The 15615-nt window shown below is 59.8% G+C and overlaps 1 protein-coding gene across 1 annotated transcript; it reads left to right on the top strand.

Moving 5' to 3' along the window:
* The first annotated feature begins 303 nt into the window (after positions 1-303).
* On the top strand, positions 304-10578 carry CLCF1 (cardiotrophin like cytokine factor 1). The gene is made up of 3 exons (XM_081797692.1): positions 304-815; positions 7109-7275; positions 9133-10578. The coding sequence occupies exons 1-3, from the start codon at positions 632-634 to the stop codon at positions 9625-9627; spliced, it is 846 nt and encodes a 281-aa protein (XP_081653818.1). The 5' UTR covers positions 304-631; the 3' UTR covers positions 9628-10578.
* The last annotated feature ends 5037 nt before the right edge of the window (positions 10579-15615 follow it).

Genomic DNA, 15615 nt, shown 5'->3' on the forward strand with positions numbered 1-15615 from the left:
GGAAAACCCTCAGCCAAGTGCCCTCTACTTTCCTTAGAGCTGGGCAGTGGGCCTGTGGTGCCCTCGGTCTCCCCCACCCCAGGGGGCATTGTGAGCCAGTTAGTCACCTGCCCCAGCGCCTCACTTAGCCCCAGCTTTTGGAAATGGGACAGGCGGCGGGACAATAGGCAAGGGGGGCGGTCAGCCCAGACAAAGGGCAGCAGGAAAAACACCATCACTTGCTACGAAGCCAGCTCGCTGGCATTTGGGAGAATGTGTCATTGCATTTACTCAGGGGGAGGGGGAGGGGAGGGAAGGTTAGAGATGAGGAGTCAGAGGTAGGGCGAGCGCAGGGACCCCGCACCCCAGGTCGACGCCGTCGGAGAAGAAAAGGAGCGGGCGGCTCCCTCCCCTAGCTCGGGGAGTCTGCAGACGGACTGATGCCCTCCCCGCCCCCTCCCCCAGGAGGCCCAGGGTGGTACCGCCGCAGCCTCGCCTCACCTCACCCCCCCTCGGTGTTGTGGGAGGGATAGGAGCCCCAGAAGCCCTCCCTTCCCTCCTCCCCCCTCCTCCCCCCACCCCGGGGAGGGCCGCTACAATTTGTGGTTACAGCTTTACACGTCAGAAAAAAAAAAAAAAAAAAGTTTGCAGAATGTCCCACACCGAAAAAAAAAAAAAAAACCCGAAACCGAGCGAAAAAAACCTGCGAGTGGGCCTGGCGGATGGGATTATTAAAGCTTCGCCGGAGCCGCGGCTCGCCCTCCCACTCCGCCAGCCTCCGGGAGAGGAGCCGCGCCCGGCCGGCCCGGCCCCCAGCCCCATGGACCTCCGAGCAGGTAGGAGCTTGGCGTCCGAGGCCCCGGCCCCCGCCCCCGCCCGGGAGCCGCGAGATCCGGTTCCCGTGCCTCCCCCGGGAGCCCCGAGCCGGGGCCGGGCTGGGGAGCCGGGAGCTACCCCCGCCAGCAGGGCTCGGGCCGGGGGAGGCACGGCTGGGCGCCCTCGAGAGGGGCCGGGCGGGGACGCGGCATTCCTGAAGTCCGCCCGGCGGGGCCAGGAGGTGGCTGGGAGCGCGGCGGGGAGCCCGCGCGACCCGCTGACCAGGGGAGCCGGCAACCTGGAGCCCCTGCGAGACGGGGTCCCGGGGATCCCGGCGGAAAGAGCCCCGCGCGAAAGTCAGGGAGAGCGAGTCCGAGGCGGGGAGCGGGGATGCGGGAGGGAGACACGGCGCGCGGGAAGGAGGGGGCCGGGGAGGAAGAGGGGAGAAGGGCGGGGAGCCCGAGGCCGGGCCGGCGGGAGGCGAGGGGAGGCCGACACCTCGGGCCCGCCGCGCTCCCTCCCCGGCCCGCCGGGAGGGGAGGGCGGGAAGGAGGGCGGCCGAGAGGAGAGGAGGGCGGAGGGCAGAGCCAAGCCTGGCTGGGCCGGGCCGGGCCGGGCCGGGCCGGGCTGCGGGACTCGCGGCTTCCTCGCTGCGCGCTGCGCGGCTGGAGCCCACCATGCTGCCCGCGGCCGGGGAGCCGGCGGCAGGTAGGGGCCGGGCGGCGGGGCGGGCGGCGGCGGCTGCGAGTCCCCGGTCCGGCCCGCCGTGGCCTGGGAGTGATTAGTGCGGGGGACGGGCGCAGCCCGGCCGGACCAGGCAGGAGAAAGTCCGTCACCGGCCGGGGAGCGGCGGCAGCGGCCGCTCGGCTCCGGCGGCCCGCGGGAGGGCGGGCGGGCAGGGCAGGGAGTTGACGCGCGGGAAAGGGCAGCGGCCGGGCCGAGCCCGGCGCCCCGGACCCCGCCCCCGCCCCCGCCGCCGGGAAGGGAGCGACCGGGCGGGAGCGGGCCGGGGGCGGGGCCGGGGGCGCCGAGGCCACACAAGGGGAAGGCGCCGCCGCTGCGGGGAGGGGGCCGAGAGCGAGAGGTCACCGCCGAGGGGGAGGGCCCGCGAGCGGCCGCCGCCGCCAAGTTCTCGGGCCGAGCCCCTCGGGGGAAACCCCATGTCCCCCGGGCCTCTCCAGAGTCCCCTCATCTCTGCCTTTCCCACCTTCCTTCCCAGTGACTCCACACTGCGCTCCAGAAGCCCCCCCCCCCACAGACCCCCAGTCCCAGAGGACCCCGTCCCAGTTTCCCCCAGCGCCCGGCCTGGCCCTCCTGGCGGGGGTAGGAGGGAGCTGCCAGGAGGGGAGGGGAGGGGAAGCTGGAAGTCCCCAGCCTTGGAGACAGAGGCTGGGGGTGAGGGCACTGGACACACACCTCTGTCAGACACTCTCTGACCCTGAGGGGCTGACACCTCCCAGCTTTCACAACCCCCACAGACCCCGTTTCCGGCTCTAAGCACACACTGCCCCTCCCTAGGGACACCGGGACACATTCCTAGGAGAGACCAGACAGCAACCCACCCCTCCCCCCACAGTTTGGATCTGCCACCCTCACTGCCCTGAGCCACACACTCAACCAGGGCAGAAAACAGGCACCAGGGAGATGGCAGCAAGTAGTCACCTTGCAGCCCTCCTGTCCCCAGTCTCTCCTCCAGACTGGTGTAATGGCTCCCTCTCCCCTCCACAGAGCCCCGCACTCCTCCCCGTTCACACTTGTGCACACCACCTGGCCACACCAGCTACTCTATTAGTGACACTTCACATTCCTCCCCACAATCCAATCCCACCTGCCTATTCACACCGGGGCTCCTGCCCGCTCCCTCCCAGCCCCTCCCACACCTCTGAATAACAACACCCTTTCAAACTCACCCACACACTTGCCCAGACTATTTCCTTCTCTTGGTCCCCATGCCTGGCTCTTAGCTGGCTGCTTAGCTCCCCCAGCTTCATCCTGCACCCCTTGGGAACACCTGGGATCCTCTTGCAACACAATCCAGAACCCTCTCACTCTGACAGCTCAACTCCTGTATCCATATTGACTTCACAAGGCAGGGTGGCCGGCCCACCTGTCTGCTTCTTTCCCTGGGCCTCAGTTTCTTCTGTCATTTAGGCTGGAAGAGAAGGGCAGGGAGGGGGCTGCTGAAGATGACAGCAGAGATGGGGCCGATGCGGTTCTGCTGAGAGGGACCTCAGTGTGCATAGCGCGACCCTCGCGCAAGCCCCGTCACCTGATGGGTTGGTGGCAAAGCTCGCGCTCCTGACTTCTGGGCCTATGTGTACTCACTCACTAAGCACTTCTCAGTGACCTGGGGCAGAGGGAACCAAGGAGAGGATGGAAGGGAGAAGAGACAGAGGGGAGGGCAGCCAGCCCAGAGGACAAGGAAAGATGGGCTGTTTCTGTGGGCCTTTCCCTGAGGAGGCAGGTCAGGAGGAGCCCCCGAGGGCCATTTCCTACAGTTCAGTGCCTGGATCTCCCACTGCAGTGGACACACCACCCCTAAACCACTTCCTTCCCCCAACTCCCCTCAACAGATCGCTCCAAGGTCACCGGGGAAGCTGGTCCGGGGCTGGCCTGAGGGCGGAGCCTTTCCGGCTGGCTCCCACATTTTTCAGCACCTCTGGAGCTCTGTGATGCCTCCCTGGCTCCTACATTTTTGGCTGATAGCCCTTATGCACCCGTCCCAGGTGCCGAGTCTCCTGGCTGATTTGTCCTGCCCACCCTGGCCGCCCTGGCCCATCTGCCCCACTGAGCCCCCCACCCTCACTGAATGAGGTCAGCCTGGAGGATACAGGCCAGGGATCAAGGGGCGGCTGGCTAAAGACATGCGAACACGGCTATGCCTGCCTGTGCTGCCCTGTCAGGGTGGCCATGCGCTTGCGTGGGCTGAGTGTGTGTGTGTGTGTGTGTGTGTGTGTGTGTGTGTGTTCACGAGGGGGGCCTAGGTTCCCAGGGCCCAGGGATCTGGATGGAATTAGGGGCCACCCGGGCGGGGGCCAGGATGGGGGGTGGGGGGCTCCAGCAGGAAATGTGAGCTGCACTCATTAGCTCCTCACGTGCTCAGCCGGATTTATAAACACAAGGGAAGACGGGATGTAAACAATCAGTGGGCAGCAGCCAGAGGCAGAGCTGGGGTGGGGGCTGGGCTAGGGGCCAGGACTGCGGGAGGGGGCCCAGGACACAGCCTCCAGTGGCCCCGTCCACCTGCACACCGTGAGCCTGGCCAGAAGGATGGAAGAGGGCTCCAGGATGCCCACCTAGTTCTCCCTCCCAGGGATGCAGGCAGGCTGCAAGCTGCACTGAGTTCCACTGCTTACAACTAAACCACAGGTGTTCTTTGCCCCAGATGGCTATCAGTTTGCTGCCTGAGATGTGGGGACATCTTGCCCAGAGTGGAAGCTGTTGTAATCGAGAGTAGAGCCCTGGGCGCCTGGGTGGCTCAGATGGTTAAGCGTCTGCCTTCGGCTCAGGTCATGATCCCGGGGTCCTGGGATCGAGTCCCGCATCGGGCTCCCTGCTAGGCGGGGAGCCTGCTTCTCCCTCTGCCTCTGCCTCTCTCTCTCTCTCTCTGACTCTCATGAATAAATAAATAAAACATTAAAAAAAAAAGAGAGAGAGTAGAGCCCTGTCCCCTTTCTCCTCTCCTAGCCTCTTCTCCCTCTAGATACCTGAGACTCCTTCCTTCTTTCTGGCTCTCTCTATGGGTCGGTCAGTCCGATCCTTCTGCTCTTTCCCCTGCCCCCACCCCCCAGCCTGCAGTGACACAGTTACCTCAGAACTGAAATATTCCTGGAAACACCGGCCCCGTCTGGTTAATTTCATGAGCCGTTTTTCTGCCCAGATGACTTAGCTCTTGTTTATCCAAAGGCTTCTCCCCCTCTTGTCCCTGTGTAGGGAGCCGGTTCTCCCCAGGGATGTCCCACAGGGCCCAGAAGGGGAGGGGAAAACAAGGCCCAGAGTTGGGGTCCTGACCCCATGCCCCTCCCCCATCCCCCTCCATGCCATTGGCCCAGTCTCAGAACTCTGGCCAGAAGGGCTGCCCAAAGCAGGGTGGGGGAAAGAGGTGAGCCCAGCTCCCAGGGTTTCAGCTGGGACCCTCAGCATTGCTGCTAATTCAAGGCTGGAAGGGCCACTGCCCACCTCAGCATGTCTCCAACCTCCAAAACTAACCCCATATTGTACCCTTTGGATCTTGGAGGTGACTCTGCCAGATATCGAGGCTGAGGGTAGCCCCAGGCTTCATGCAGAGGAGAAGGGCCTGGAATTCTCTTGGGATGTGAGGAACAGTGAATAGAAAGGAACACAGAGTCGGCAGGAGCTAGGCATGGAAAGGCAGAATAAGGAAAGGAGCACCAGGAGGGAAGCCACGGGCTGCAGATGGGGACAAGGACAACGGGGTCAGTCACCTGCCTGATGCTGCTCTCTGTCTACACACGCACACACCCACCCACCCACCCATGCTCTCAAACCAAGAGCCCCTCATCCCCAGGGGCAGGGTCTCTGAGACTGGTGCTCTCCCCCACCCTGCCCACTCCCATGCTCCATCAATAAAGTTGCCAACCAAGCATCTCAAAGAGTCAAGACTGATGGGCTGGGCCACTGCAGAAGTCCCTACCTGACCCCTACACCCTTGTAAGAGACATTCTCTACAGTTTGAGTCTTAAACCCTCTCTAAAACCCTGACCCAGCATTACGACTAACTCCAAACTTCCCCTAACTCTAAGTAGTCAAATTGTCAAACGCATATCCAACTCATTTCCATCACATATGTCATTATGAAACTTTGAAAGTGGAAAAGAGAAAGTAGAAGAAACGACTCATGATCTCACACCTACCCAAGCTTAAAACCCAAACCAGCCCTCTCTTTGTGACGTGCCATGTGTTACCCCAGCTGACATCTAAATCAACACATTCACAGACCTTGGCCCCAGCGAACCCTGTGCCTGTCCAAACCTAACCACATCCCCCAGCTGGACTCAAACCTCAACCACACTCAATCAGCCAAATCCTAATAAACTAACCTGAAACTTTAAAAGTAACCCAGTCCTTAAACCTAACCTAGCCCAATGCCAATTATAGCCTTACCCCAACGCAACCTTAATTGCCTTTACCCAGTCCCAATGCCCACTGAATCCTGGCCTCGTTCTCTTCACCGTGGACCTCACCTAAAAGCTGGGAAAATCATGTCTCCCAACTGCCTACGTCTGTCCTCACAGAACCGAACCCTGGGCTCTGGTATCTCAAGATGTCCAAACTCTCCAGCACCGTTGGCTGACAAACCAAACGCTTCAAATACATCATATTCCCTCTCCTCCTCCCTTTCACTTCCCCCACCCTCCCTCTTCACTGCAGGCTGATCAAAGGACCTCATTCAAGGGGCGCCTGGTGGCTCAGTTGGTTAAGCATCTGACCCTTGATTTCGGCTCAGGTCATGATCTCTTGGGGTCCTGGGATGGAGCCCCCAGTCAGGCTCCACGCTCAGCAGGGGAGTCTGCTTCCCCTCTCCCTCTGCCCCTCCCCGGCTCACGCGCACGTGCGCGCGCTCTCTCTCTCTCTGAAATAAATAAATACATCTTAAAAAACAAACAACAAACTCATTCAGGTCAAACTTTTCCCCCATCCAACCTCCTTGATAAGAATGGGGCAAACCTCCACCCTGCGTCAGTCCACACCCAGGAATCCTATGCTAGAATGTACCCACCACTGACGACAGGAGCCAGCCCTGTGTCCTTCAGCCTGACGCTGGTGATCTAAGCCTACCCCTTGCCTCCTATGGCTCAGCTTGGACTTGTCTCGGGGCAGCCTCTCTCGGGCCCTTCCCAGGGCTGACTGCTCTCAGCCGGCAGCGGGGACATGTGCTGTTTCCCACCCCTTGGCTCCAGTGGGACTGGGAGGCTGGGAGAGGAGGCTGAACCCAGGAATACTGATTCACAGACCCTAGGCCTGGCCCCGTCCCTCCACGTATGCACACATATGTGTCGGCATACGAATGGGACTCTCAGCTGACACACAAATATACTCTCCAATATGTGCTCATAGATACACACACAGAGGCCAAGTCCTGGTCCTCAAGCACATACATACCTCCATCCACACACACCCCAGCCAGGAACACTCCCTTCCTCCACCCCCCTGCCTCCCATCTGGCAGCTCCCACTCACCCGCCTCCTCCCCCACCCCAGCCCAAGGTGGAGACAGACACCTGAGGGGCTGCCAGCTGAGTCCTCCACTGGGCCCGGCCCGCCCTCATGCTTCTTGCCCCTCCTGTCCACAGGGGACTCGTGGGGGATGCTAGCTTGCCTGTGTACTGTCCTCTGGCACCTCCCCGCAGTGCCAGCCCTGAATCGCACAGGGGACCCGGGGCCTGGCCCCTCCATCCAGAAAACCTACGACCTCACCCGCTACCTGGAGCACCAACTCCGCAGCTTGGCTGGGACCTACGTGAGTACCCAGGGCGGCTGAAAGGTCTGGGAGTTGGGCAACGAATGAGCAATTGGTGGAAGAGAGACAGAATGGTGGAGGCGTCCCAGTGAGCACCGGTGACCAGGGGGGCCCTTTGGTTCCAAACGGTCCCCATGTCTGGCCCATCTCCTGCCCTTCCCTCTTAGGTGCCCCCCTCCTCCCCATCCCTGGCCCCAGGACCAGGCATGTGGGCAGGCCTCGCACCCGCACCCACCTTGGCCCATTGCCACACTGGCTGCCGGCCCAGCCGCCCGCCTCCCCCTGGGGGCTGGGGAAGTCTCTTCTGTTTACACCGTGTCCTGGTGTCTCTTGCATGGGCGGGGCTGGGTGGGGATGGAGGGGCCCCACCTCCCATGCCTGTGTTCCAGCTCGCCTCTGCCCCAGACCTGGGGCCCTGCTGCTCTGGACCCATGGGCCTCCCCTCTGTCTGCCTCTCCCATCCTAGCTGGGCCTCCTAGGGGGGACTTGGGGGAAGGGGGCTGCAGGGAAGCCAGGCCAGTAGTGGCAGGAGGTTCAGGGTGTGGATGGAAGTTGTGCCATAAGGATTTGGGGGCAGTCCAGAGGTGTTCTGAGAGCCCAGGAGGGAAGGAAAGAGGGTCAGAGTTGCCGAGGACCATGGGGAACCGGCCCCCTCTTCCCGTGTTCCTCTTCCACATCCCAGACCCTACTCTGGAGCCAGGGAAAGAAAGGGGAGGAGGGTGGCGGGGGAGCTGGCTCCAGCCCCGGGATACACCGAGGAAATTAGTTTGTCTCTGTGCTTGTCAGCGTGTGAACCTCCCCCTGGGCCCTTGCCTATCCCAGGCCTCGCCCCTCTCTGCTCCTTTTCTCTCTGGCTGCAACGTCCCCCTCAGCCCTTTCCCTGGGCCCCAGGCCTCTCCCTTGAGGGTTGGCAAAGCTCTGTCCTCTTCCCTAGACTGCCTCCTATACCCTTCCTCCAGCCCAACTCTTGAGACTGCCTCAGTTTCTTCCTTCTGCAGCCCTGCTCCTATGAGCCCTTCCTTGGGGCACTTAGTGCTTCGGGAGCACTGTCTGTCCCCTGCCCTTCCGCCCGTGGGACCAGGCATGGAGGCATCGGGAGGCAAATGGAGCTCTGATTCCCACGGGCCCCTCTGCCTTTCCACCCGCCTTTCCCTTCCCTGGCCAAAAACCTTTGCTTGACTCTGCTACCCCCTCTAGCTCCCGACCCTTTTTCTCTCCTGGCTTTCCCTGCCAAATTTCTCGAAGGAGTGGTCTACACCCTCTGCCTCCGCTTCCTCTCCACCCACTCACTCCTTAACCCCCTGCAATCTGGCCTCCAGGCCACTGAAGCGGTTCTCTCCAAGGTCATCAGGCACCTCCTTCTTGCCAAACCCAACAGAATTTTCTAAGGCTCACTCTCCTTGATCTCTGTTTTGCAGCCACACTGTCCAGTACTGCTGCCTTCCGAACTCCTCTTCTTGGCTCTGCACTCTTCTGGTCCACCTTCCACCTCTGCAGCCTGGCCTCCTGCGTCCTCCTGGCTCCTCTTCCTCTCTGCCCTGCCCCGCGGTGGGCCCACTCCCAAGGCTTGCACACACAGCCAATCAGCACGTCCTCTCTGAGTATCTCCTGCGAGTTTTTCTCTTTCCACACCTCTCCATAGGGGAGTTCGTCACCCCCACTGCCTCAGCTGTCACCTCCATGCAGATGACACCCCCAGAGAAACTTGGGGGAGGCCCTGGAACAGAGAGGGGCCTAGTGTGGAGGCGGGGCCAGTGTCAGGGGACACAGGACATAGCAGCTCCGGGGGCAGGTATCTCCTGGTGACCGCTGGCTGCTCGGCCCTCCTCCTTCCCCATCGCCCTCTCCTTTTCACAGCTGAACTACCTGGGCCCCCCTTTCAACGAGCCTGACTTCAACCCACCTCGGCTGGGGGCAGAGACCCTGCCCAGGGCCACCGTCAACCTGGATGTGTGGCGAAGCCTCAACGACAAACTGCGCCTGACCCAGAACTATGAGGCCTACAGCCACCTGCTGTGCTACTTGCGAGGCCTCAACCGCCAGGCGGCCACGGCTGAGCTGCGCCGCAGCCTGGCCCACTTCTGCACCAGCCTCCAGGGCCTGCTGGGCAGCATCGCGGGGGTCATGGCGGCTCTGGGCTACCCTCTGCCCCAGCCTCTGCCCGGCACTGAGCCCACCTGGGCCCCTGGCCCTGCCCACAGCGACTTCCTCCAGAAGATGGACGACTTCTGGCTGCTGAAGGAGCTGCAGACCTGGCTGTGGCGCTCAGCCAAGGACTTCAACCGGCTCAAGAAGAAGATGCAGCCTCCCGCGGCTGCAGTCACCCTGCACCTGGAGGCCCGCGGCTTCTGACCTCTGACCTTCGCCACCTCCCCACTCCCCTGCTCCTTCAAACCCTGCGCCCGCTCGGGGAGGGAGAAACCTGTATGCCAACACTCGTTGAGCCAGGAGACAGAAGCCATGAGCCTCTGGCCCTCTCCGGACTTGAAAGAGGGTGTGATGCAATAAGGCCTGTCCCCTCCCTGCTTCCCAAAGTCGTGCAGGTCTGGGGAAGAGGTGCAATAGGCCCTGTCCCATCGCCACAGGAAGGAATGCTCACGGGAGCCCCAAGGGGCTCAAGTTGGTGCAAAGGCTCTCACAGCTTCCTGCGTCCTGCCCAGCACTGGCCAGCGCCCCACTGCCCCTCCAGTGGCACTCCCGGGAAGCGTGCCTGTAGGGCAGGGAGGGGGGCCACCACAGCATGTGCCTTTCTGGGGTGAAGCCCTTCGGCTGCCCCGCTCTTCTTCGATGGGTGTTGTTCCCCTGTCCCCAAATAACTCAGTACATCCGATTCAGGAAACATACACAGTGGCAAGTCCAAACAGGAAAAAATGGGATTTAAAAGTGGAAGAGGAAGGGTCTGCATTGGAGGTGGTACTGAAAGCATACGGCCAGGCACAGACCGGACCCAGGGGTCACCAAGGCAGTCGGTGGTACAGGATGGCAGCCAAAAGGACCTTGCCTTGCATCTTGTCGCCGGCATCACGGTGCCTCCTCCCCACCCCGTTTCCAGGCTGGCTGTGGGTTGCCCAGGCTGGGGAGGGCAACAGTAGCCACAGCCACAGGGTTCCCTGAAAGTTTACATTGCAGTAGCATTGCGGGGTGCGGGGGGCAGCCCCCCCAGGCCCTGCCCCCCAGCCTCACCCACTCATGACTCTAAGTTTGTTGTATTAATATTTATTTATTTGGAGATGTTATTTATTAGATGATATTTATTGCAGAATTTCTATTCTTGTATTAACAAATAAAATGCTTGCCCCAGGACTTCATCTCTTTGCTGGGCCTTGCTCCTCCTCCTGGCCCTTCCCCTCCTGGGCTCCCGCGCCCCCACGGGCTCGGAGCCTGCCAGTCCAAGGGGTAGCTCGGAGAGGCAAAGAACTTGGGGAAGAGGCTCTGCCCTGTCCACAGGGAGGGTGTGCACGCAGCACACTCTGCTCCTCCACCCATGGCGTGTTCCTTTAGTCCTTCCACCATCTTGCCTGCCCCCTCCCAGCCTTTGCTCAGCCCGCCTCACCTCTCAAGATTATTTTAAGGGTCTCGTAGGTCTGTCTCCCTAAGCCATCCACCTGTCCCTCCGGTCAGCCATGCACAGTCAGCCCTCAGCTTCGCCAGTCCTCCCACCCCCGTGGCAGCCCACTGGGGCCCCCAGCTGTGACCTTCACCTCAATACCCTTCCTCTCCTGGGAAGCGTGACTGACTGCGGCCAAGTCGCAAGTCTCAGCTGTGACTCTACTCCTTTCTTTCCAGGGTAAGTCAGCAGGTTAGGGGGAAAGAGAAAAACTCAGATTGGTCTGCAAGCGAATGGGGTAGATGCTATTCAAGGGATGATCTCAGCTCCAAGCCCAGCCTCGAAGCCTCCTAGAGTGACTTTGGACAAGTTACTTAAACTCTCTATTCTCCGGTTTCCCCGTCTGTAAAATGGGGATGATGAAACAGCCGTCTAAGATTGTTTGAAGGATGAGAGAAACAATAAAGGTGAGGTGCCTGGCCACAGCAGCAGGGATTAGTAATCAGGTGACGTGGGACAGATCGGCCTGCCGGGACACTCTAGCGAAGACCGCGGAGTAAGTTGGGCTGACTGCTCCCAGCTAACACAGAGGTATTTTCCCAGGAGATAGTGCCCTAAGCAAAGGAAGTAACAAATGATGGTCCTGTCAAGCAATCTACAAATACTTTAAAGACCTGCCCATCATTACGCTAACTGGAGTAGGAAATCCAAGAGAAGTCTGCGACCTAACTTGGCTCCTGCCCTGACGGAGCCTGTGATCCATCTGGGGAGAGAAGACCGTCGGTAGAAACTACCGCCGGGTGCGTGAGTGTAGGTGCAAGAGCTACTGGACTTGCTTATGGTCGAGCCGGGTTCTGCTGACTGTCCCACGGTCACCTGGCCCAAGTTGGAGGGAACATGCCCCATAGAGGGGTCCAGGCTCTTTGGGCAGGGACATCTGCCCTGGCTCTGGCTAGATATCCTGTAGGCCTGCTTCCTGTCTAACAAGATAGGAAGGAGAGGGCATCTGGGCTGTCTCCACGCCGGGGCAAAATGAGTAGCAGCCTGTCAGGTGTAAGGCACCAAGCAAGGGGCTATACAGAATACCGGGAGAAGGAAGGCATGTCCCACACTCCTGTACCGCGAGCTTCTTGGGGGCCGACTTTGAGTTTTCCCCATCTCTCTATCCCAGGTCAGGCGCAAGCCCAAAGAAGGTGTTCAATTAGCGTGTTGAACCAAACCACGTAGAAAAGGGATCCCTTGCCCCAAATGCTAAACTCCAAGGCAGAATTTGATTAGCTGCGGAAAGACCCGGATGAAATCCCTGGGAGACAGGGAAGGCAGGCTGGCATCCCTCCGCTGGGGGTGCTGGTCTGTAAGCCTCACGGGGAAGGCAATGGTGTCTGCCACCACCGCCGTCCTTCCAGTGCCCAACACACAGCAGGTGCCGCTGCATGGCCTCTCCAGGTAGGGTTTGGGCAAGGGCAGGACAAGGGTCAGTTCAGTGCGTCTGTCTCCCTTTTAAGCGGATAGCATCTCGAGGGCACGTTCCATAATTTATTCGTCTTTGCATCCCTACAGCATTTTAGCACAATGCCTGCACCGAAGTAAAGTACTTGCTAATTTAACATAAGCTGATTTAAAGAGTGTCAAGCAATAGTGTGTGAGAAGTTAAGAGAAGTGAGTTTTTGGGAGGCCACCGATCAACAGTGTCAGAGGCCCCAGAAGCCCTGGGGGAAGAATTCGGGGGGAAACCCACTGAGAAATCAGGAAGTCACAGGTGATCTTTGCAAGAGCAGCTGGGAGGCAGACGCCAAATTGTGAGATTAAAGGAGGTGGTGAGAAAGAAGAAGGGGTAAGTGTATTCTCCTGGGCCTTTGGTGGCAAAAGGAATACCTAGACGGGTAGCAGGAGCACTGATGGATGGGTTGGCTGGTTTGCTGTTGTTTCAAACAGAGAGATCTAAAGACGAAATTGCTATGGGAAGGGTGGCAGCTGGAGAAGAATGTAGAGAGCCTTAGGGAATGGAATCAGGGACAAGCAGAGGAAGGGAATCAAAATCGTTGCTGGGCAGCCTCGTGGAGCCAGGTGACGTCAGCACACGCATCTCTGTCATGGGCTGTGACATTCCCCATCAAGCCACAGATGGCCAGAGGCGAGGACAGAGAGAAGACAGGGTGCTTCCCATGGCCCAAGGACTGATAAAGCAGGAATGGCAGAGAATTGAGGGTTGGTTGAGACTCCAGAGGGTTAGGAATGGTGCTTTTGAACACCATTTGAACACAGGGCAGGTAGCAGAGGGAAAGGGGGGAGAGTGACCGGGAAGGGTGGGCAAGTGCTGGAGGTGGCTCCCGTGGAAGATGCAGAGGGGGCACCCCCAGCAGCAAGGTGGGAGAGGTAGACACAGAGGAGAACCGAGCCAGAAAGGGCATTTCAGAGTTTGAGTTCTTGAACTCTCCCCCAAATAGCTCCCTACTGATGGTGTCGGGGTGTGAGTTCCCCCTTTGGGTTTTGGAGCTGTGGACCAAGAGGCAGGTAGCTCTTGGTAAAGGACAAGTCATCAGGCTTTTCTATGAATTTGTTTGTTATTGGTTCTCCACCCACGGCAGCTCCAGGAGGGGTGATGAGTTAGTGGTGGTTATCCCAGGTCCCACCTTTTAAGTATGGCCTGAGAGTCAGGGGCCCAGGGATGCAGAGGTCAGCTTAAGAACCTGGAATGCCTGGGGCCCTGCAGTGCCACAGAGGAGAAGACATCTCTAGAAGTCCTTCTGTTCCAGGGAGGCTGGGGAGAGTAGGAGCAGGGAGCGGGGAGGGGGTAGTGAGAGTAGGCTCTCTTCCTCCATCATCCCCATCCAGATAGCACGGAGTGGATTAGAAATCTCAGCATCATCTTGAGTATCCAGAAACGCACCTGCGTGTGAAAGGATGTGCAGAGGATGGAGAGCTGTCACTTGGGAGAGGCAACGTCACTGGCAGGGGTAGGAGCGGGTACAGGAGAGGGGGAGGGTGGCTAAAGGGTAGTGATACCTGGCCAGCTGCCTGCTTTTGCACAGACTGGCCCAGCACCCGAGGACTTGGGGCCCTCTCAGTGTGTGAAAAGACTCATTCAAGCACTCATCTTACAGACACGTGCACACATTCACCCACTTGCCATGGCCACCCCAAATGGGGAAGGGCCAAAAGGAAAGCCCTTGTTCCCCTTAACCTGCAGGGTGAGGGCCAGTGATCTAGGCCATTGGCTGAGTGCTCTGATGGATGGCTGCCTCTCAGCTCCCCCTTCTTCTCTGGAGCCACAACTGTCTCTGCCTTTGTCCCTGTAGTTCTTGAGCTCCCTGACTCAGCCTGGCTCCCCGATTCCCAGCAGTAGACAAAGCCCTTGTCAGTGAGGTGGGGGTGGGGACAACGAGGGAGTAGCTGTGAACTGTAGGACCAGAGTTCCAGCCCTTTCTTTCTCCCAACCTTCAGGGTCTTTTGGCCTCCCGAGTTCAGAGGTCACCTCCAGGCCCCTCCCCAACTTGCCCCCATCTCTAAGGCCTGGCGGATGGGGTGGAAACTAACTAGGACCTTGCTCCCAGCTAGACAAAGTCTGACACCTGGTGGCCAAGGTGAGAAATGGCCAGAAGGATCCCTTTTCAAATGTCCCCAGAATTTCTCCAGGGCCAGGCTGGCCAAGGTGAAAGGGGAGGTGATGGGAGCTTTGGAGGGGGTGGTTGGGACAAAGCAGAAGAGACAGCCAGTGGCAGAAAAACCCAGACGCAGGAGAACTTTTGCCTTCTGTCAGGCTCCTGCCCCTTAAGCCCACTAGGCCGGAGACCCTGGAGCAGGGAGAGGTGGGGTGTCTGGGAGGATCATGATGGACTAGGAGGGGCCGCCTGAAAGAATTTTGGCCCACAGGGTGGAGAATGGGGCCCAGGGCGTGTGAATATGTGGGGGCTGGGGATATGAATCTGGCTGCCCAGAATCTCCAGCTCAGGGTGGGTGGCAGGGCCTGAGGGCCTGAGGAAGGGGGTTGCTGAGGAGAAGGAAGGAGAGCAGGAAGGAGAGCAGGCTACGCCCCACAGCCTGCTGGGCCCCAGGCAGCTGCTTCCTTCCCTCTACCTGCCCCCACCTTCCTAGCTCTAGCTGGCTCTCTCCAGAAGCCCCATTGTGAGCAGGGGGAGGGGGAAGGGGCTCCCAGGGCGCCTGCGCAGTGCTGAGGCCCCCCACCCTGCCACATTGTCTGAACTAAGCCAGGCCTAATCCCCCTTTCCTTTGGAGGAGTAGGCAGTGGGCCTCAGCCCTCAGGAAGGTGCTGGGCTCCTGTTCCAGTTCTTTGCTCTCTTTTCTCTCGGGTTCTCCCAAGACTTTGGCCTTGGCCTAGAGCAAGGCCCTTGGGTGTTCCCAAGCCGAGGTCACTCCTGCAAAGTGCAAAGGTCACTCCTGCTAGTCCCATCACCAGCCTCTGGGGGTCAGAGCTGACATAGAAACAGGCTCCTGGGTCTCAGGAAATTCCCTGAAGGAGGGAGAACTTAGCTCCCAACTCAGACCTCTGACCTGGCCCTCCAGCCTGACGCCTGACTTGTGATAGGCCCCACCATAGCAGTTTTGGGGATAGGACAGGAGGCTGTCTGAGTCGGGACAGGGGTTCCAGGAAGAAAGGTGATAGGGGCAGACAGGGTTAGAGGAGTGAAGAAGGAAAAGACCTGAGGATGGCAGGCCAAGGTTCTAGTGGCCAGCACACCTCAGGGATCCAGACACCAAGTTGGGGAAGGATGCCAATTAGACAGGGATGGTTCCAAAACTCCTGGGTGCCAATTCCTTTGAGTCAGGGAGCT

Source organism: Leptonychotes weddellii, chromosome 11 (genome assembly GCF_054177405.1).
Source record: "Leptonychotes weddellii isolate Sample4059 chromosome 11, ASM5417740v2, whole genome shotgun sequence".
Taxonomy (NCBI): Eukaryota; Metazoa; Chordata; class Mammalia; order Carnivora; family Phocidae; genus Leptonychotes; species Leptonychotes weddellii.